The sequence below is a fragment of the Macaca fascicularis genome, chromosome 19 (assembly GCF_037993035.2).
Source record: "Macaca fascicularis isolate 582-1 chromosome 19, T2T-MFA8v1.1".
Taxonomy (NCBI): Eukaryota; Metazoa; Chordata; class Mammalia; order Primates; family Cercopithecidae; genus Macaca; species Macaca fascicularis.
Window position 1 is genome coordinate 62,766,522 of NC_088393.1, and position 22,142 is coordinate 62,788,663.

Sequence of the window (22,142 nt, forward strand, 5' to 3'; positions counted from 1 at the left end):
GATTGCCATTATTATTATTATAGGTTATTTGCTTTTCCATGTGAATTTGTAATAATTTTTCTCATTTTCACCAAAAACAATGCTTGTAATTTTGTTGTGACTCCCTTAAATCTACAGATAAAGTTCTGTCCTGTAGAAACATCATGCAAACCACATACATTCTTTTAAATTCGCTAGAATCCAAAATAAAAAGCTAACAAGAAACAGATAAAATTAAGTTAAGTTAATCCCATAGACCCATAATATCCTTAACCCAATAGACCCAAAATATTAACCTAGTAGATCCAAAATATTATTTTATAATCCAAATAGACTCAAAATATTATCATTTCAACATGTAATCATGTGTCCTCTTGGAAAATATCAGATCCCTGTCTAGGTGGGCAAAGGTTTTTCTTTGTAATATCTAATTTCCACATTTCCACTTGGCGCAGAAACTGCCCTCAAGGTTCAGGATAATAAGAGGCAGTAGGAAGGGGTAGATGTATCTGCAGGAAAATGACTAAATGAAATTGAGACACCAGAGTTTGGGGAACTCACTAGAACTACAGGGTCAGTGTAGGGGAGGGAATTGGGAGATGTTGATCAAAGGATGCAAAGTTTCAGGTATTCAGGAGGAATCGGTCTGAAGGTCTCTTACACAGCTTGGCCACTGTAGTTGACAACACTGTACTCTATACTTGAAATTTACCAGGAGAGTAGATTTTTTTTTTAATATGGAACACTTCACGAATTTGCGTGTCATCCTTGCGCAGGGGCCATGCTAATCTTCTCTGTATCGTTCCAAGTTTAGTATATGTGCTGCGGAGGCGAGCATGGGAGAGTCCATCTTAAGGGTCCTCACCACGAAAGAAAGAAAGTAAAGAAGGAAAGAAAAAGAGAGAGAGAGAGAGAGAGAAAGTAAGGAAGGAAAGAGAGAGAGAGAGAGAAAGGAAGGAAGGAAGGAAGGAAGGAAGGAAGGAAGGAAGGAAGGAAGGAAGGAAGGAAGGAAGGAAGGAAGGAAGGAAAAGAAAGAAAGAAAGAAAGAAAGAAAGAAAGAAAGAAAGAAAGAAAGAAAGAAAGAAAGAAAGAAAGAAAGAAAGAAAGAAAGAAGATAAAGAAAAGAAAGAAACAGTAGGCTGGGCGCAGTGGCTCATGCCTGTAACTCCAGCACTTTGGGAGGCCAAGACAGGCAGATCACTTGAGATCGGGAGTTCAAGACCAGCATGGCCAACATGGTGAAACCCTGTCTCTACTAAAAATACAAAAATTAGTCAGGCATGGTGACACGAGCCTGTGATCCTAGCTACTCAGGAGGCTGAAGCAGGAGAATCACTTAAACCCAGGAGGCAGAGGTTGCGGTGAGCCAAGATCGCGCCACTGCTCTCCAGCCTGGGGGACAGAGTGAGACTCCCTCTCAAAAAAAAAAAAAGAAAGAAAGAAACGAAACAATTACCCTGACAGATGATGGATATGTTAACTAGCTTGACTGTGGCGATCATGTCACCAGATGATGGATATGTTAACTAGCTTGACTGTGGCGATCATGTCACCAGATGATGGATATGTTAACTAGCTTGACTGTGGCGATCATGTCACCAGATGATGGATATGTTAACTAGCTTGACTGTGGCGATCATGTCACCAGATGATGGATATGTTAACTAGCTTGACTGTGGCGATCATGTCACCAGATGATGGATATGTTAACTAGCTTGACTGTGATGATCATGTCACCATGTATACATACATCAAAACATGAAGTGTAATACACCTTAAATATATACAATTTCCATTTGTCAATCATGTCGCAATAAAGCTGAAAGAAACCTCTAAGTTTCAACTTTACTTTCAGAAAGCTGTGCCATGCTTACCTCAGTACCGAAGTATACTCTAATTCATGGAAATTGCCTTTAAAACTGCAGAGTGGCTGGACGCAGCGGCTCACACCTATAATCCCAGCACTTTGGGAGGTGGAGGTGAAGGCGGGCGGATCATGAGGTCAGGAGTTCGAGATCAGCCTGGCCAACATGGTGAAACTCCGTCTCTACTAAAAATACAAAAAAATAGCTGTGCGTGGTGTTGGGCACCTGTAATCTGAGATACTCAGGAAGCTGAGGCAGGAGAATCATTTCAACTCGGGATGCGGAGGTTGCAGTGAGCCGAGATTGTGCCATTGCACTCCAGCCTGGGCGACAGGTGAGACTCCACGGCAAAAAAAAAAAAAAAACTGCAGAGAGTTAAGGCCCTCGCTGGCCGCTCTCCGGTACCTCTGAGGTCAGTGGATAGAGAAGCAGCTCCCCTTCTTCTTCCTCGAAACAGAAGCCTCCTCCTTTCTTAGGCGTTTGGGACAAATTCTCCACACAGGTGCAGCTGAGCACTGTAAAGTCCCATCGAGGGTCGAGGGTCTCCATTGAGGGTTGAGGGTCTCCATTGCCAGTCACAGTTTGGGCTTGTTAGGGTTATGCTGTACAAGGAGAATGGAACCTATCAATCAACTCTTAGTGACCAGTTAGACAGATTCAAGGCAAATTTCCCTACTGGGAAATCCTAAATCCCAAAATATGCAGAGACCAATAGACGCCTCAATTCTTCTGTGTCTCCGTCTAAATCCTTGGATCACTGTGATTCACATAATTATGTGGCTTGTAATTCCTCAGGCTGCAGAATGGCTACGACAGACCCTGTGCTAAGGGGATTGGTGACAGTTGAGACAGGAACATGGAAGCTATAGCAGTCAGGGTTCTCCAGAAAAAAATAATCAATACTAATAATGATAGATATACAGGTAATGATTGATAGTCAAATAATGATAGACAGATGGATAATGATAATGATATCACAAATAATGATAGATGGATAATGATAGATATATAGTGATATCACAAATAATGATAGACAGACAGGTGGATAACGGCAGGTATATAACGATTGATACACAGATAGGGTATTTATATATTGGCTTATGCAACTATGGAGACTGACAGGTCCCATGATCTGCCATCTGCAAGCTGGAGACCTAGGAAAGTCCACCTGTAGTTCCAGTCTACGTGCAAAAATCTGAGAACCAGGAGAGTCAGCAGTGTACATAACAGTCCAAAAGCCGGCAGGCTCATTCCAGGCATGGTGGCTCACGTCTGTAATCCCAACACTTTGGAAGGCCAAGGCAGCAGGCACATCACCTGAGGTCAGAGCTCAAGACCAGCCTGGCCAACATGGCGAAATTCCATCTTTACTAAAAATACAAAAATTAGCCGGGTGTAGTGGCGCTCGCTTGTAATCCCAGCTACTCAGAGGCTGAGGTACGAGAATTGCTTGAACCCAGGAGGTGAAGGTTACGGTGAGCCGAGATCGCACCACAGCACTCCAGCCTGGGTGACAGAGTGAGACTCTATCTCAAAAAAAAAAAAAAAAAAAAAAGCTAGCAGGCGCAACATCTAAAGAGTCAATGCTTCAGTGAGAGTTCAAGGGCCAGAAAAGACTGATGTCCAGGCAAAAGGAACTTCATTTTACATTACCAGTTCAATTTTTTGTTCTGTTCAGGCCCCACCTGACTGAATGAGGCCGACTCACATTAGGGATTGCAATCTGCTTTATAAATTACACTAACTCCAATGATAATCTCATTCAGAAACACCCCCACAGACACACACAGAATAATGTTTAACCAAATATCTCGGCACCCCATGGCTACGTTACCATTCCTGTTCCACAGAAAGAGGAAACCACAGCAAACGTGGTGGTAAGTTGACGCAATCTGTTCCGGCCCACTAGTAAATGATGGCCACTGAGGTTCCTGAACTTCAACCAATTAGTATCTCTCTCCCAATAGAAAGCCGTATCATTTGTAAACCATAACAACCGTTTTTCTTGTTTTTTTGCTTTTTTGAGACACAGTCTCGCTCTGCGTTGCCCAGGCTGGAGTGCAGTGATCTTGGCTCACTGCAACTTCTGCCTTCTGGGTTCAAGTGACTCTCCTGCCTCAGCCTTCTGAGTAGCTGGAATTCCAGGCTCCCACCACCACACCCAGCTAATTTTTTGTATTTTTAGTAGGGACTGGGTTTCACCATATTGACCAGGCTGGTCTTAAATTCCTGACCTTAAGTGATTCACCCACCTTGGCCTCCCAAAGTGCTGGGATTATAGGCGTGAGCTACTGCACCTAGTCAACAATAGTATTTTTAATCAGGTCATCCTGCCTTTACAATCTATGAATTTTCCACTACTCCTATCTGTACTTTAAATACTCAACTAAGAGTACAGCCATTACTTGTCTTTCACCCAAAGTCCCATTCAAGTGAGAACAAAGGAATAAATAAATAAGGCATAAGTAACAACAACAACAATGACAAAAGAAAATTAGAATGTGGTCAATTTCTTTTTTTTTTTTTTTTTTTTTTTTGAGACAGAGTCTTGCTCTGTCGCCCAGGCTGGAGTGCAGTGGCCGGATCTCAGCTCACTGCAAGCTCCACCTCCCGGGTTTACGCCATTCTCCTGCCTCAGCCTCCCGAGTAGCTGGGACTACAGGCGCCCGCCACCTCGCCCGGCTAGTTTTTTTTTGTATTTTTTAGTAGAGATGGGGTTTCACCGTGTTAGCCAGGATGGTCTCGATCTCCTGACCTCGTGATCCACCCGTCTCGGCCTCCCAAAGTGCTGGGATTACAGGCTTGAGCCACCGCGCCCGGCCAAATGTGGTCAATTTCATGCAATCATCAACACCAAATTTCCAGAACATAATATTTCCAAATTTCCTGAACGTAAATACGTATGTGGAAATTAACAAAATGTGGTGAAACAAAAGATCACTTAAATTTGCACAAATGAAACAGCCAACGTGGAAGCGGATCTGCTTTCTGAAATAAGGGACAAGCTCAGGACTTCAAACTACTTCGTGCGTTGGAAGGCCTAAGTGATGACGTATTAAAATGAAAATAAGATTGTAGAAGGTTTAATCTCGAATATTTCACTTTCCACACTTGAAGAGTTCATGATAGCCAGGAGTCTACAATCAAAACAACATAAATAATAAGATTAAAAATAAAATTAATTTGAAGCCATAAAAAAGAATGAGTTCGCCGGGCGCGGTGGCTCACGCCTGTAATCCCAGCACTTTGGGAGGCCGAGGCGGGCGGATCATGAGGTCAGGAGATCGAGACCATCCTGGCTAACACGGTGAAACCCCGTCTCTACTAAAAATGCAAAAAATTAGCCGGGCGAGGCGGCGGGCGTCTGTAGTCCCAGCTACTCGGGAGGCTGAGGCAGGAGAATGGCGTGAACCCGGGAGGCGGAGCTTGCAGTGAGCCGAGATCGCGCCACTGCACTCCAGCCTGGGCGACTAAGCGAGACTCTGTCTCAAAAAAAAAAAAAAAAAAAGAATGAGTTCATATCTTTTGTGGGAACATGGATGGAGCTGGAGGCCATTATCCTTAGCAAAGTATACAAGAACAGAAAACCAAATACAGCATGTTCTCACCTATGAGTGGAAGCTAAATAATAGAACTCATGAACACGAAGAAGGGAACAACAGACAATGGGGTCTCCTTTAGGGTGGAGGATGGGAGGCGGGATAGGAGCAGGAAAAGCAACACTTCTGTACTAGGCTTGGTGCCTAGGTAATGAAATAATCTGTACAACAAACCCCCATGACACAAGTGTACCTGTATAACAAACCTTCACATGTACCCTTGAACCTAAAAGTTAAAAAAAAAAACTTAATGAGCAACAATGTACATTATTTAAGGATAATTACATTAAAAGCCCAGACTTCACCACCACACAAAATATCCATGTAACAAAATTTCACTTGTGCTCCTTAAATTTATACAAATAAAAAGAACAGTATAATAAAATAGTAGATTCTTTCTTTAGAGATGACAAAGAGTGCCAGAGAAAATGCCTCCACATTCTGGCATTGAGATCATCCCCAGGGTAAGGGGTATACTGCATGCCTGATCAAGCCCAAGTAAATATACTCAGACCATGAATCCCAGAGATGAAACATAGGTTCAGAACAGACAAAGCCACAGAGCTTCTGACTGATGGCCCAGTGAAGACAATCTCTGCCTGAATGGTGTCCACCACCTTATATTCTGTCCCAAGCCCTTCCATTTGGATGTAGGATCTGGTTCAAAGATGGATTTGAACACCGTTAGACACTGGCTTGATGAAAATTCACTTCTCATTCACTTCTCATCTGAAACATACATAGAAATATAGGTCTTCAGAAGGAGGATTTCTTGAGGCCAGGAGTTAGAGAGTACCCTGGCCAACATAGCAAGACCCCATCTCTATTAAAAAAAAAAAAAAATATATATATATATATATATATATATATATATATATATATGTCTTCTCTTGGGCTCCACCCAAGAGCAACCTGAAACTAAGTTCTTCAGGAACAAACTGTTCCACTTTGCTGTGAGGCAACAGATGTGGAAATTCACTGACCAGGGGCTCTGTCCTCATACTTCCTCATACTTCCTGTGGAGCTTATTGTCATAAGAGTATCTGCCATCCTGCTAATGTGAATCAAAAGGAGGCCAACAGGGCTGAGGCCGTGTCAGCGTGATGGACCCCAAAGAAACCACCCTCCTGTGTCTCGGTGAGTTTCAGAGTAAAAGTGGGTTAGAGGGGAAAACAGGGAAATCCCAAAATAATCCGGGTGTCTCTTGACAGTATGACTAGGAGATTTTAGTGGCTGCCAAGGAGATTCTGACCTCCTTAGTGGAAAGGCAGTCTTTATCAATATGTCTATAACTTTGTCTCTGCCCAAGTCCGACCTAGCTTGTGGGACTCAAGGGTTAATATTTTTATTAAACCTATAGTGTGTTATCTGGGATTAATGATGGTTCCAAGGTTCCCATCAAAGAGAGACTTAGGGACTGGAATCTGAAAGGTAAAAATAAAGAATGAGCCTCAAAACTGTGATTGTTGTGGAATGAAAAAATATGATTGAACCCCATATAGAAATATGGTTACTAGTATTTTGTTGAAGATTTTTGCATTTATGTTCAACAAAGACGTTATCCCGAAGTTTTCTGGTTTTGTTGCGTCTCTGCCACGTTTTGTTATCAGGATGATGCTGGCCTCATAGAATGAGTTGGGGAGGAGTCCCTCCTCCTGGATTTTTTCAATAGTTTCAGTAGGAATAATACTAGTTCTTCTTGGCCAGGTGCAGTGGCTCACGCCTATAATCCCAGCACTTTGGGAGGCCAAGGCAGGTGGAACACACGGTCAGGAGATCACATCCTGCCTAACACAGTGAAACCCCGTCTCTACTAAAAATACAAAAAAATTAGCCAGATGTGGTGGCGGGCACCTGTAGTCCCAGCTACTCGGGAGGCTGAGGCAGGAGAATGGCATGAACCTGGGAGGCAGAGCTTGCAGTGAGCTGAGATCGCACCACTGCACTTCAGCCTGGGCGACAGAGCGAGACTCTGTCTCAAAAAAAAAAAAAAAAATACTAGCTCTTCTTTATATATCTAGTGGGACTGAGCTGTGTCTCCATCTGGTACTGGTCTTTTCCTGGTCTATCATTACAGAGGGTGATTTGTCATAAAGATTGGAAATGGAAGCTTGATTTTTCATAAATCTCTCTCTTCCAGTGCTCTGTCTGGGCCAGAGGATTCAGGCACAGGAAGGTAAGTGTCCTGTAAATCTCTCCCAGCCCCTTTAGACTCTCTTGGAAGCTCAGGATAAAGAAATTGAGGAATAGCCTGAAGTACAGATTCTTATTTTAGTCCCCATTCCAGTTGTTTCTGCTGTGCTTCTCTTGCATAATTTCTATCACACTTTGTTATAGCCAAATCCTTCAGACTCATTAATGCTCAGGCCTGGATTTATAGTTAGTCCTTGCCTGTGTTAGACTGCCCATGAAGGATCTGTAATCTACTGAATGCTCAAAACTGCAAGAATGAGGAAATCAGGAGTCATTTGCCCAACATCCTTCCTTATGCTTTGTTTTAGCAACCTACTTCCTCCTGTCACTTCATTTAAAGGGATACTGCCATAGTCTAATCCTACTGAACATTCTACTATTCTATAGTACTACTGCAGTACTAAGCATGCAGTAGTCTTAGAGTACTACTGAATATTCTGCCACCCCAACTACTACTGCCTTAGCCTCCTAATGGGTGTAAGCCCCATGTCCATCCATGTCTGCTCTCTTCCAGCTCCTTCTATAGCCTGAATTATTTGTGTGTTGAACAATATTCATTCTTCCTATCCATGAGCATGGAATGTTTTTCCATCTGTTTGTGTCATCTATGATTTCTTTGAGCAGCGTTTTGTAGTTCTCCTTGCAGATATCTTCCACCTCCCTGGTTAGCTGTATTCCTAGGTATTTTATTCTTTTTGTGGTAATTGTGAATGGATTCTGTTCTTGATTTGGCTCTTAGCTGAGACTTTTTGGTGCATAGGAATGCTACTGATTTTTGTATATTGATTTTGTGTCCTGGAACTTTGTCAGAGTCGTTTATCAGATTAAGAAGTGTTTGGGCAGAGATTGTGGTTTTCTAGGTATAGAATCACATCATCTGCAAACAGGGATGGTTTGACTTCCTTTCTTCCTATTTGGATGCCTTTCATTTCTTTCTCGCCTGATTGCTTTGGCTAGGACTTCCAGTACTATGTTGAATAGAAGTAGTGACAGAGGGTATCCATGTCTTGTGTCAGTTTTCAAGGGGAATACTCCCAGCTTTTGCCCATTCAATATTATGTAGGCTGTGAGTTTGTCATAGATCTTCCTTATTATTTTGAAGTACGTTTCTTCAATGCCTAGTTTGTCGAGGTTTTTTAGCATAAAGGGATGTTGGATTTTATCAAAAGCTCTATTGAGATGATTATATGTGTGTGGCCGGGGGATTGTTCTATGAATCACATTTAAGATTTGTGTATATTGAATCAACCTTGCATCCCAGAAATAAAGCCTACCTCATGGTGGTGGACTGGCTTTCTGATGTGCTGCTGGATTGTTTGCTAGTATTTTCTTGAGGATTTTTGCATTTATGTTCAACAAGGATATTGTCCTGAAGTTTTCTGGTTTTGTTGTGTCTCTGCCATGTTTTTGCATCTATGCTGGTCTCATAGAATGACTTGGGGAGGCATTCCTCTTCCTGAATTTTCTGGAAAGCTTCAGTAGATATAGTACCAGCTCTTCTCTATGTATCTGATGGGATTCAGCAGTGAGTTTGTCTGGTACTGGCCTTTTTCTGCTCTGTAGGCTTTTTATTACTGATTCAATTTTGGAGTTCATTATTGGTCTGTTCATGGAATCAGTTTGTTCTTGGTTCAATCTCAGAAGGATGTATGTGTCCAGGAATCTCTCCATTTATTCTGGATTTTCTAGTTTGTGTGCACAGAGGTGTTCCTAATATTCTCTGATGATTGTATTTCTGTGGGGTCAGTGGTAATATCCCCTTTGTTGTTTCTAATTGTGTTTATCTGGATCATCTCTCTTTTCTTCTTAATTAGTCTAACTAGTCACCTGTCTTACTAATTTTTTTCAAAAATCCAACTCCTGGATTTGCTGATCTTCTGAATGGTTTTTTGCATCTCAATCTCCTTCTGTTCAGCTCTGGTTTTGGTTATTTCTCATTTTCTACGAGCTTTGGGGTTGATTTCCTCTTGGTTCTCTCAGTTCCTCTCGTTGTGATGTTAGGTTGTTAATTTGAACTTTTTCTAACTTTTTGACGTGGGAGTTTAGTACTATAAACTTCCCCCTTAACACTGCCTTAGTTGTGTCCCAGAGATTCTGCTGTATTTACCCACAAATTCCAGAACAGACTGTTTAATTTCCATGCATTGTACAGTTTTGAGTGGTTTTCTTAGTATCTATTCCTATTTTTATTCCACTGTGCTCTGAGAATGTGCCTAGTATGATTTCACTATTCTGGATTTGTTAAGGATTGTTGCATGTCTGATTGCATGATTGACTTTAGAGTATGTGCCACGGGGCAATGAAAACAATGTAGATTCTGTTGTTTTGGGGGTGGAGAGTTCTGTAGATGTCCATCAGGTCCCTTTGGTCCAGTGCTGAGTTCAGGTCCTGAATATCTTTGTTTGCCTCAGTGATCTAACACTGTTGACGGGATGTTAAAGTCCCCCCCTATTATTGTGTGGTTGTCTAAGTCTCTTTGTTGGTCTCTCAGAACACGCTTTATGAATCTGGGTGCTTCTGTGTTAGATGCATGATATTTAGGATAGTTAGGTCTTCATGTTCTGTCTTTATTTTTTTCTTTTTCTTTTCCTTTTTTTTTTTTTTTTTTTTTTTTTTTTTTGAGATGGAGTCTCACTCTGTTGCCCAGGCTAGAGTGCAGTGGTACAATCTCGGCTCACTGCAAGCTTCACCTCCCGGGTTCATGCCATTCTCCTGCTTCAGCCTCCCGAGTAGCTGGGACTACAGGTGCCTGCCACCACGCCCGGCTAGTTTTCCAACATGGAAAACTATGTTTTCCATATTGCTTGCTTTCTCCCCATCTCTTTCGGGGACCCCAATGGGTTGCCTATTTGGTCTCTTTACATAATCCCATGTTTCTTAGAGGTTTCAAATTTCATTCATTCTTTTGTATTCTTTTGTCTTCATTTTTGTCTGACTGAATTAGTTCAGAGAGCCAGTATTCATGCTCTGAGATTCCTTCCTCGTTTTGCTTTATTCTGCCGTTAATACTTGTGATTGCATTATGAAATCTTGCAGCGTGTTTTTCAGCTCTATGAGATCCGTTCGGTTCTTTCAAAATGACCGTTTCATAGATTAGCCCCTGTGTCATTTTATCGTAATCTTCCAATTCCTCGCATTGGGTTTCAACTTTCTCCTGAATTTGATGACCTTGATTTCCACTCATATTCTGAATTCTATTTCTGTCCTTTCAGCCACTTCCTCCTGGTAAAGAGCCCTTGCTGGGAAGCTCGTGTGGGAATTTGGAGGAAGGAAGACACTTGCTTTTTGAGTCTTGTGCTAATTCTTTCTCATCCGTGTGGGCTAATGTTCTTTTAAGTGTGGTGCAATTGGAGTGTTTTTCTTTTTTCTTTTAACTGTGATGTAATTTGAGTACAGTCAGTAGACTTCTTTTCTGGGTGGTTTCAGACGGCTGGGGCTTCACACAGGGTCTTTACTGATAGCTAAATTCTTGTCCTTGGTATAACGGGGGGTATATTAGCAAGCATTTTTGGTGTTGAAGTTTGGGCTGCAATCCAGTAAGTGATGCTTAAGCATAACGGCCAGTAGGTCATTCCTCATGACGGCCGCTGTGCTCCCTTTCATGCTCTGAACGTGTGGGCTCCTCTCCCACTCAAGCGCTGGCTGCAGATCTGGGCTCCGCACTCCCAGGCTGCCCATCACAGCGCTGGGGTGAGCTCAGGTTTTATGTTCCCTCCGTGGCTTGGGGGCAGCAGGGGAAGGGACCTCAGCAGTGGCTGTGGCAGATGGCCTTTCACTTGTCCCTTGGGACTCCACCCCAGAGAGATGTGGAACCACTATCAGTAGTGTGATGAGCCAAGAGTGGGGCGACTGCGCTGTGGGCCCAAGCTAGGGGCCCTGCCTAGTGATGAGCAGCGGGGACAGGTGGGTCACAGGGGTGACAGACTGGCCTCTTCTCCTTAGGGCAGCTTGCGGGAGGCGTGGTTAAGGCACTCAGAGTCTTTGCTCCTTCCCCAGTCTGAGGGCAGCAAGGCCAGGACCACCGCAGTGGCAGCCGCAGAGGGGCTGTGAGTTGCCTCTGGGAGCTCCGCCACAGAGAAATGCAGACCCACAGCTCCCAGGCACGCTCCGCAGAGGGTGGGGCTGCTGTGCTGCGGGCTCAGGCTGGGGTTTGGTGAAGAGCAGGGGGCTGAGGGCTCGCAGGGAGAGGAGACTGAGCTCCTCTCTTACGGTGACTGTGGTGTGCTAGAGGCATGAATGAAGGCTGGTCTCGGCGGCTCACGCCTGTCATCCCAGCACTTTGGGAGGCCGAGGCGGGCGGATCACGAGGTCAGGAGATCGAGGCCATCCTGGCTAACACGGTGAAACCCTGTCTCTACTAAAAATACAAAAAACTAAGCCGGGCGTGGTGGCGGGTGCTTGTAGTCCCAGCTGCTCAGGAGGCTGAGGCAGAAGAATGGCGTAAACCCGGGAGGCGGAGCTTGCAGTGAGCTGAGATTCGGCCACTGCACTCCAGCCTGGGCGACAGAGCGAGACTCCGTCTCAAAAAAAAAAAAAAAAAAAAGATATATATATGTGTGTGTGTATATATATATATATGTATGTGTGTGTATATATGTGTGTGTATATATATGTGTATATATATATCATTTCTACAAATGCTCAGTAAAAAAAATACTAATAATAAAATAAAATAAAATAAAGCATGAATGAAGCTCCTAGGCTCCTTGTTCTTCCTCAGACCACAGGCAGCAGGGGCAGAATCCTTGCCATGGCGGTGGCAGAGGGGCCGTCAGTTGCCTCTGGGAGCCATTCCCCAGGGAAACACGGAGCCACCACCAGTGAGGATGCTGAGGGTAGGGCAGCTGCTCTGCAGTCCCAGGCTGGGGGCTCTGCCTGGTAAAGTGGGGGTGGGGGCTCACGGGGAAGAGAGACTAGACTCCTCTCTGTCTGATGGCTGTGGCATAATGACCAGTCCCCGACACGTGAAAAAGAATTGTGGGAACTCAGAAACCCAGTTTGTCCCCACCATGGACTCCTTGCACTGCGTTTCAAATTTCTCCTCAATCTCCATGAGCTTCCCAGCCATCCAGATTCTGAATTCTATGTCCCTCATTTCATTCATCTCAATCTAGCTAAGAACCAGATTTCCAGGGGACTATCGAGTTGCCAGAGTTCTTGTGTTCCTTTTATTTTTTCCTTTTGTGTGACAAGAGTCTTACTCTGTTGCCCAGGCTGGGGTGCGGTGGCGTGATCTCAGCTCACGGCTGCAACTTTCACCTCCCAGGTTCAAGCTATTCTCCTGTCTCAGCCTCCCAAGTAGCTGGGATTACAGGTGTGTGCCACCACACACAGCTAATTTTTGTATGTTTAGTAGAACCCAGGTTTTGTCAGGTTGGTCAGGCTGGTCTTGAACTCTTGACCTCCGGTGATCCGCCCGCCTGGGCCTCCCAAAGTGCTGGGATTACAGGTGTGAGCCACCGTGCCCGGCCTTGGTGTCGATTCTTTCTCTTGTGTGAGGGCTGGTGTTCCTTTAACTGTGATGTCAGTTGAATACAGTCACTTAGCTTCATTTCTGGGTGTTTTCAGATGCCAGGACTCTGCACGGAATCTTTATTTGTGGCTGGATTTTTCACTTCGTTGTCTACTGGCAAAATATTTCAGTCTTGTATTTTGACGTGTGATCCAGTAGGTGGCACTTAAAAGGGGCTGGCCAGCATACAGGATCTTAGCCACAAGGCTGTTTTGTAGTTTTGTTTCGTTTTTTGTTTTGTTTTTTGACACAGGGTCTTGCTCTGTCGCCCAGGCTGGAGCGCAGTGGCACAGTCTCGGCTCACTGCAGCCTCCATCTATCAGGCTAAGTGATCCTCCTGCCTCAGCCTCCTAAGTAGCTGGGACTACAAGCACATACCACCATACCAAGAAAATGTTTGTAATTTTTTTTTTTTTTTTTTTTTTTTAGAGATGGGGTTTCACCATGTCTGCCAGGCTGGTCTCAAACTCCTGGGTTTAAGTGATCTGCCTCCCTTGGCCCCCCAACTCTTGTATTTTGACAAAGTTAGCAGTAGTGCTCTGTGGTTGTGGGGAGGGGTGACTCCCTCACCTGGTCCATTCCTGGGCCTTGGAGGAGCCTCCTACAATCACTGGCTCTGCACCCACCGTTTCCTTTGTTAGGATTGTTCCGCCCACGGGGTTCCTTCAGGCAGTGCATGGTGGGAAGACAGGCTGTATCCTTCCCCAGCCAGCCTACGGAGGGAGGACCACCCCACTCCTCTGCAGGCTGATGAAATCACGTGTTTCGTTCTTCTGAGTGTTCTGAGAATGAGGGCTCCTCACCGCTCAGTCGCCACCCAAGCTGGTGAGTCCTTCTCAGCAAGGGCGGTTGGAACCACCTGATCTGCCATCTCAGTGCTTCCCAGGGGAACCCAGAGCTGCTGGGGCATGGCAGCTCATGCCTGTAATCCCAGTACTTTGGGAGGCCAAGGCGGGCAGATCACGAAGTCAGGAGATCGAGACCATCCTGGATAACATGGTGGAACCACATTTCTACTAAAAATACAAAAATTATCCAGGCATGTGGCGGGCACCTGTAATCCCAGCTACTCGGGAGGCTGAGGCAGGAGAATTGCTTGAGCCCGGGAGGCGGAGTTTGCAGTGGGCCGAGATTGCGCCACTGCACTGCAGCCTGGGCGACAGAGCGAGACTCTGTCTCGAAAAATAATAACAAAAAAAAATAAAGATGGCAACCATAGACACTGGAGACGACTAGACGGGGAGGAAGAGAGGGGCTTGAAAAACTAACTGCCTACTGGGTACTACGCTCAGCACCTGGGTGACAGGATCCATCGTACCCCAAACCTCAGCATCATAAATTATTTACATGTTTATTTTTATTTATTTATTTATTTTAATTGAGACAGAGTCTCACTCTGTGGCCCAGGCTGGAGTGCCATGGCGGGATCTCAGCTCACTGCAAGCTCCGCCTCCCGAGTTCACGCCACTCTCCTGACTCATCCTCCCAAGTAGCTGGGACTACAGTCGCCCACCCCCACGCCTGGCTAATTTTTTGTATTTTTAGTAGAGACGAGGTTTCACCATGTTAGCCAAGATGGTCTCGATCTCCTGACCTCGTGTTCCACCCGCCTCGGCCTCCCAAAGTGCTGGGATTACAGGCGTGAGCCACCACACCTGGCCTAAATTTTTCTTTAAATAAAGAATGACAGGTTCTTCATACCCTAATTTTCTTCCAGGGAACTTTTCCACGCCTTTCATATCTACCAGGTCAAGTCCTGTGGTTCCCTGGGGTGGGTCTGTGAGAATCCAGTGCCAGGCCATTCCTGACGCTTACCTGATCTGGCTGATGATACTAAAAAACTCCACGTACGAGAAGAGAGACGAAAAACTGGGGTTTTGGAATGACACTACGCCTGAGTTCGTCATTGACCACATGGACGCGAACAAAGCAGGGCGCTATCGGTGCCGATATAGGATAGGGCTCTCCAGGTTCCGGTACAGTGACACCCTGGAGCTAGTGGTGACAGGTAAGGAAACATCCAGGGTCCACAGCCCTGGTGTGATTTTTTTTCTTATTTTTAATAGAGTATTTTTCGATAAGTTTTAGATTTACAGAAAAAAGAAAAATTGAGATGACTGCTTCACAGAGTTCTCAGCTATCTGGCACCCACTTCCCCCAGAGTTAACATCTGACATTACTATGGCACATTTCTTTTTTTTTTTTTTTTTTTAATTTATTTTTTTTTTTTTGAGACGGAGTCTCGCTCTGTCGCCCAGGCTGGAGTGCAGTGGCCGGATCTCAGCTCACTGCAAGCTCCGCCTCCCGGGTTTACGCCATTCTCCTGCCTCAGCCTCCCGAGTAGCTGGGACTACAGGTGCCCGCCACCTCGCCTGGCTAGTTTTTTGTATTTTTTAGTAGAGACGGGGTTTCACCGTGTTAGCCAGGATGGTCTCGATCTCCTGACCTCGTGATCCGCCCGTCTCGGCCTCCCAAAGTGCTGGGATTACAGGCGTGAGCCACCGCGCCCGGCTCTATGGCACATTTCTTACCATTAATGAACAAATAGTGACAGATTCTCAGCTAAAGTCTATCGCTTATTTACATTTTCTTAGTTTTTACCTGACAGTCTTTCTCTGTTCCGGGAGCCCATTCAAGATTTCACATTGCGGCCGGGCGCGGTGGCTCACGCCTGTAATCCCAGCACTTAGGGAGGCCGAGGTGGGTGGATCACCTGAGGTCAGGAGTTCGAGACCAGCCTGGCCAACACAGTGAAACCCCCCGTCTCTACTAAAAATGGAAAAAATTGCTGGGCGCGGTGGCTCATGCCTGTAATCCCAGCACTTTGGGAGGCCGAGGCGGGCGGATCACAAGGTCAGGAGATCGAGACCACGGTGAAACCCCGTCTCTACTAAAAATACAAAAAATTAGCCGGGCGCGGTGGCGGGCGCCTGTAGTCCCAGCTACTCAGGAGGCTGAGGCAGGAGAATGCTGTGAACCCGGGAGGCGGAGCTTGCAGTGAGCCGAGATCGCGCCACTGCACTCCAGCCTGGGCTACAGAGGGAGACTCCGTCTCAAAAAAAAAAAAATTGGAAAAAATTGGCTGGGCCTGGTGGCACGTGCCTGTAATCCCTGCTACTTGGGAGGCTGAAGCAGGAGAATTGCTTGAACCCAGGAGGCGGAGGTTGCAGTGAGCCGAGATCACGCCACTGCACTCCAGCCTGGGTGACAGAGCGAGACTCTGTCTCTCTCACACACACACACACACACACACACACACAAACGCACACACACACACACACACAGGTTTCACATTGCATTCAGGTGTCATGTATCTTTAGCTTTCTCCCGGCTCTCACAGCTTCTCCGATGTTGCTGGTTTTCCATGGCCTTGTCAGTTTTGAGAGTAGAAGTCCATCACTTTCATTGGCCGGGCGCGGTGGCTCAAGCCTGTAATCCCAGCACTTTGGGAGGCCGAGACGGGCGGATCACGAGGTCAGGAGATCGAGACCATCCTGGCTAACACGGTGAAACCCCGTCTCTACTAAAAAATACAAAAAACTAGCCGGGCGAGGTGGCGGGCGCCTGTAGTCCCAGCTACTCGGGAGTCTGAGGCAGGAGAATGGCGGGAACCCGGGAGGCGGAGCTTGCAGTGAGCTGAGATCCGGCCACTGCACCCCAGCCTGGGTGACAGAGCGAAATTCTGTCTCAAAAAAAAAAAAAAAAAAAAGTCCATCACTTTCAAGGGTACTCCCACTATTGGAAATTGTCCGATGTGTTGCTCATGACTAGACTGAGTTATGGGTTGTTGAAGACCACAGAAGCAAAGTGCCATTTCATCTCCTCATAGCAAAGGTTTAAACTGTCCATGGGAATATGACTGTTGATGCTGAACTGGCTGTTGTTGAAAGCCTGGCTGAAGTAGTGACTGTGACCAGGCACCGAGGCTCACGCCTGTAATCCCAGCGCTTTGAGAGGCCGGGCGCAGTGGCTCACGCCTGTAATCCCAGCACTTTGGGAGGCCGGGTGCAGTAATCCCAGCGCTTTGAGAGGCCAAGACAGGCGGATCACTTAAGCCCAGGAGACCAGCCGAGGCAACATAGTAAGACCCCATCTGTACAAAAAAAACAAAAAATTAGCTGGGCATGGTGGCACCCACCTGTAGTCTCAGCTACTTGAGAGGCTGAGATGGTAGGATCACTTGAGCCTGGGAGGTCGAGGCTGCAGTGAGCCGCGATTATGCCACTGCCCTCAGCCTGGGCGACAGAGTGAGACCCTCTCTAAAATAAATAAATAAATAAAATTTTAAAAAGAAAAAAGAGGCTGGGCACTGTGGTTCACGCCTGTAATCCCAGCACTTTGGGAGGCTGAGGCGGGTGGATCACCTGAGGTCAGAGATTTAAGACCAGCCTGACCAACATGGTGAAACCTCGTCTCTACTAAAAATACAAAAATTAGCTGGGCGTGGTGGGAGGTGCCTGTAATCCCAGCTACTCAGGAGGCTGAGGCAGGAGAATCACTTGAACCTCGGAGGTGGAGGTTGTGGTGAGCCAAGATTGTGCCACTGCACTGCAGCCTCGGTGACAGATCGAGACTCCATCTCAAAACACAATAATAGGCCGGGTGCGGTGGCTCACGCCTGTAATCCCAGCACTTTGGGAGGCCAAGATGGGCAGATCACTTGAGGTCAGGAGTTCGAGACCAGCCTGACCAACATGGAGAAACCCCGTCTCTACTAAAAATACAAAAATTAGCTGGGCGTGGTGGTGCACACCTGTAATCCCAGCTTCTCAGGAGGCTGAGGCAGGAGAATCACTTGAACCCAGGAGGCAGAGGTTGTAGTGAGCCGAGATCACACAATTGCTCTCCAGCTTGGGCAACAAGAGCAAAGCTCCGTCTCAAAAAATACATATAATAATAGCAATAATCAGAAGAAGAAAAAAATAAAGGAGAAAAGGTCTTGCTAACAGCTCACTCTTCTCTCTCTTAGGCTTGTATGGCAAACCTTCCCTCTCTGTGGATCGGGGTCCAGTGTTGATGCCGGGAGAGAATATTTCCGTCACGTGCAGCTCAGCACACATCCCATTTGATAGATTTTCACTGGCCAAGGAGGGAGAACTTTCTCTGCCACAGCACCAAAGTGGGGAACACCCGGCCAACTTCTCTCTGGGTCCTGTGGACCTCAATGTCTCAGGGAGCTACAGGTGCTACGGCTGGTACAACAGGAGCCCCTACCTGTGGTCCTTCCCCAGTAATGCCCTGGAGCTTGTGGTCACAGGTAGGTACCTCCCCGTCCAGCCCTGTGTCCGGGTTGGCTGTCCAGGCCCTTGTCACTGGGCAGGAATATGAATATGAAGAGGTGCACTGAGAATAATGTGAAGAGAGGCAAAGACTCACCCACTCCAGGACAGTGGAGAAAGAAAGTCTTCCCATCACACTTTCCACCTTCACTTCCTCGCTAGAGTTCTCCAGACAGTGTTCATTGAAAACTTGTGGTCTATGGAGAAAAGAAGGACTGACTCATTTTATTTTATTTTATTTTCTGTGATGGAGTCTTGTTCTGTCGCCAAGGCTGGAGTGCAGTGGCGCGATCTCGGCTCACTGCAAGCTTCGCCTCCCGGGTTCAAGCAGTTCTCCTGCCTCAGCCTCCTGAGTAGCTGGGACCATGCAGACAGGGTTTCACCATGTTGTTCAGGCTGGTCTCGATCTCATGACCTTGTGATCCACCCACCTCAGCTTCCCAAAGTGCTGGAATTACAGGCGTGAGCCACCGTGCCCAGTCAAAAAAGGCTAACTTAGAGTCACATGTTTATGGGCTATGTTGAGACAGTAGATACCAGGCTCAACCGTGTCTACCACACCTCTCCTTTCCAGTTGCAGCTGGAAATCCTCAAACTCACCAACCGTACTAGAATTTACCATGAGTAATCAAATGGTCGTTCGTGGTGACCATTTAGTGACCAAATAGTGAGTGAGGGGTCAAATAGTGACCATATTTGGTGACCAAATAGTGAGTGAGAGGTCATAGGAAAGACTTTTAAAACCTCTATCATGAGCCCCATTTTTATTTTATTCATTTATTTATTTTGAGACAGAATCTCGTTCTGTCGCCCCGGCTGGAGTGCAGTGGCACAATCTCTGTTGACACTGCAACCTCCACCTCCCAGGTTGAAGCAATTCTCGTGCGTCGGCCTCCTAAGTAACTGGGACCACAGGCGTGCACCACCGCACCAGGCTACTTTTTGTATTTTTAGTAGAGATGGGGTTTTGCCATGTCGCCCAGGCTAGTCTCAAACTCCTGGCCTCAAGTGATCTGTCTGCCTCGGCCTCACAACGTGCTGGGATTACAGGCGTGAGCCACCACGCCTGGTGGTGAAGACTCTAAAGGCTCTTCTCAGACCAGCCTTTGTCCTGAGGGTCACATGCCCGTGTCCAGTTACCTCTCCAGCATCTTTTCAGGAGTTCCACGGACTCGCTCCTTCATTATCCAGGGTTGAGCTACAGATATTCTGATTAGGATTCCACCTAGTTCTGGTGGTGGTGTAGAGATATGATTAGATATTTAGTGAAATCACCAAGTGAGGAGAGAATGAAAAGAAAACACAGCTTGCCTGGCCGGGTGTGGTGGCGTGAGCCTGTGGTCCCAGCTACTCAGGAGGCTGAGGCAGGAGAATCGCTTGAACCCAGGAGGCGTTGGTTGCACTGAGCCAAGATTGCGCCATTGCACTCCAGCCTGGGTGACAGAACGAGACTCCATCTCAAGAAAAAAAAAAAAAAACATGGCTGGGCACGGTGGCTCACGCCTGTAATCCCAGCACATTGGGAGGCCGAGACGGGCGGATCACTTGAGGTCGGGAGTTCGAGACCAGCCTGGCCAACATGGTGAAACCCCATCTCTACTAAAAATACAAAAATTAGCCAGGCATGGTGGCGGGCGCCTGTAATCCCAGCTACTTGGGAGGCTGAGGCAGGAGAATCGTTTGACCAAGGAGGTGGAGGTAGTAGTGAGCCGAGATCGCGCCACTGCACTCCAGCCTGGGCGAGAGAACAAGACTCCGTCTCCAAAAAAAAAAAAAAAACAACCTGCCCGTAATCACTCCCTTCCCAGTTTATGGAACTTCCCTGCCTGTGGACACAGTCTTGCTGACTGATCAATGTGGTGCTTGCAAAGTGTGAGCCCATCGAGGAGATGCCTGAGGGAGTCACATTTTGGCAAGCGAATAGGGAAATGGGCTCCCGTTTCAGGGCTCTGGGGTTGGGATGGAATGGAACACACCCGCCAACCATTCATCTCCCCGAATTGTGTCTCCAGACTCCATAAACCGAGATTACACGACGCAGAACTTGATCCGCATGGCCATGGCAGGACTGGTCCTCGTGGCTCTCTTGGCCATACTGGTTGAAAATTGGCACAGCCATAAGGCGCTGAACAAGGAAGCCTCGGCAGATGTGGCTGAACCGAGCTGGAGCCACCAGATGTGTCAGCCAGGATGGACCTTTGCACGAACACCAAGTGTCTGCAAGTAAACATCTGGAAGTGAAGGCAGAGACGAGCCAGGACTGTGAGTCCGACAAAGCTACTTGAAGGACACAAGAGAGAAAAGCGCACTAACAAGCTTGAATCCATTTTCTTTTTTTTTTTTTGGGGACGGAGTCTCGCTCTGTCACCCAGGCTGGAGTGCAGTGGCACGATCTCGGCTCACTGCAACCTCTGCCTCCTGGATTCAAGTGATTCTGGTGCCACAGCCTCCCAAGTAGCTGGAACTGCAGGCACACACCAACGCACCTGGCTAATTTTTGTATTTTTAGTAGAGACAAGGTTTCACCGTGTTGGCCAGGCTGGTCTCGAACTCCTGACCTCAAGTGATCCACCCACCTGGGTCTCCCAAAGTGCTGGGATTACAGGCGTGAGACACCGCGCCTGCCCAGATGCATTTTCAAACCAATCAAATGGTGTTTTCTTATGCAGGACTGATCGATTTGCCCCCTACCTTTCTGAACATCAGTTATGGTTTTCCACCTTTATCTGTCTTCTGATTTTTTATATCCTGTTTAATTTCTTCCTTCATTGTTCTTTTTTTTAATTTACTTTATTTATTTTTATTTTTATTTTTATTTTTGAGACGGAGTCTCACTCTGTTGCCCAGGCCAGAGTGCAATGGCACGATCTCAGCTCACTGCAACCTCTGCCTCCTGGGTTCAAGCGATTCTCCTGCCTCGGCCTCCCAAGTAGCTGGAATTACAGGCTCCCACCATCATGCCCAGCTAATTTTTGTGTATTTTTAGTAGAGACGGGCTTCATCGTGTTGGCCAAGCTGGTCTCAAACTCCTGACCTCGTGATCCGCCCACCTCGGCCTCCCAAAGTGCTGGGATTACAGACGTGAGACACTGCGCCCGGCCTTCTTTTTATATTTTTAAATATGTGTTCCCCAAATATAAATGGTTGGTAAGCATGCCAAATATATTCAGGAACCCCCCTCCTTTATTTTTTATTGTTGAAGTGAGGCTCTCCCTATATGTTGCCCGAGCTGGTCTTGAACTCCTGGTCTCAAGTAATCCTCCTACCTCAGCCTCCTGTTGTGTTTGTTCATCTACAAATTGATAAGGGTGAAAGTCATAATCCTACAGGGGGATTACCCTATTTATTTCACAAACCCTATTTCTGTGGGATTTTCATACAAGGAACACAGGCATGTGTTTTGCCTCAACTCATTAATTTATTTTTTCACTTAGTTTTCATAATATTCATATATATTACCAAGTGTGCAAACATTAAATTATTGTGTACAAAACTCAAATAGTCTTCCATTCTTTTTTCTTATAAACTTTCACAGCTTTACCCTTCACAGACTTTATTCAAAGGAAATCGAAGTTGGTCATATGTAGCTCTTTCACTGATTACTATTTACTTCATCGTCCAGTAGTTTATGTATGAAAATATAATTATAGGCCGGGCGCGGTGGCTCACGCCTGTAATCCCAGCACTTTGGGAGGCCGAGGCGGGCGGATCACAA

General features: G+C 46.4%; 1 protein-coding gene and 1 non-coding gene across 6 annotated transcripts; one reads left to right on the forward strand and one right to left on the reverse strand.

The window, feature by feature from the left end:
• Positions 1-710: 710 nt before the first annotated feature.
• Positions 711-817, reverse strand: LOC123570407 (U6 spliceosomal RNA). The gene has a single exon (XR_006694589.1). It is a non-coding gene; the product is annotated as a U6 spliceosomal RNA (small nuclear RNA).
• A 5,687-nt stretch (positions 818-6,504) lies between these two features.
• Positions 6,505-21,920, forward strand: FCAR (Fc alpha receptor). 5 transcript variants are annotated; one of them, XM_045379743.3, is made up of 5 exons: positions 6,505-6,580; positions 7,521-7,619; positions 14,866-15,156; positions 18,118-18,405; positions 20,440-21,920. In XM_045379743.3, the coding sequence occupies exons 3-5, from the start codon at positions 14,976-14,978 to the stop codon at positions 20,652-20,654; spliced, it is 684 nt and encodes a 227-aa protein (XP_045235678.2). In that variant the 5' UTR covers positions 6,505-6,580; positions 7,521-7,619; positions 14,866-14,975; the 3' UTR covers positions 20,655-21,920. The 5 variants fall into 5 exon arrangements, with proteins under 5 accessions (XP_045235678.2, XP_005590398.3, XP_005590404.1 ...); XM_005590341.5 differs by having other exon boundaries at positions 7,584-7,619; XM_005590347.5 differs by lacking the exon at positions 14,866-15,156 and having other exon boundaries at positions 7,584-7,619.
• Positions 21,921-22,142: the final 222 nt, after the last annotated feature.

Excerpts from the sequence above, each read along its gene's own strand:
- FCAR (XM_005590341.5), top strand. The coding sequence starts at position 6,547 with ATGGACCCCAAAGAAACCACCCTCCTGTGTCTCG. Across the intron at positions 15,157-18,117 it reads CCTGGAGCTAGTGGTGACAG|GCTTGTATGGCAAACCTTCC; the intron begins GTAAGGAAACAT and ends TCTCTCTCTTAG. Across the intron at positions 18,406-20,439 it reads CCTGGAGCTTGTGGTCACAG|ACTCCATAAACCGAGATTAC; the intron begins GTAGGTACCTCC and ends TTGTGTCTCCAG.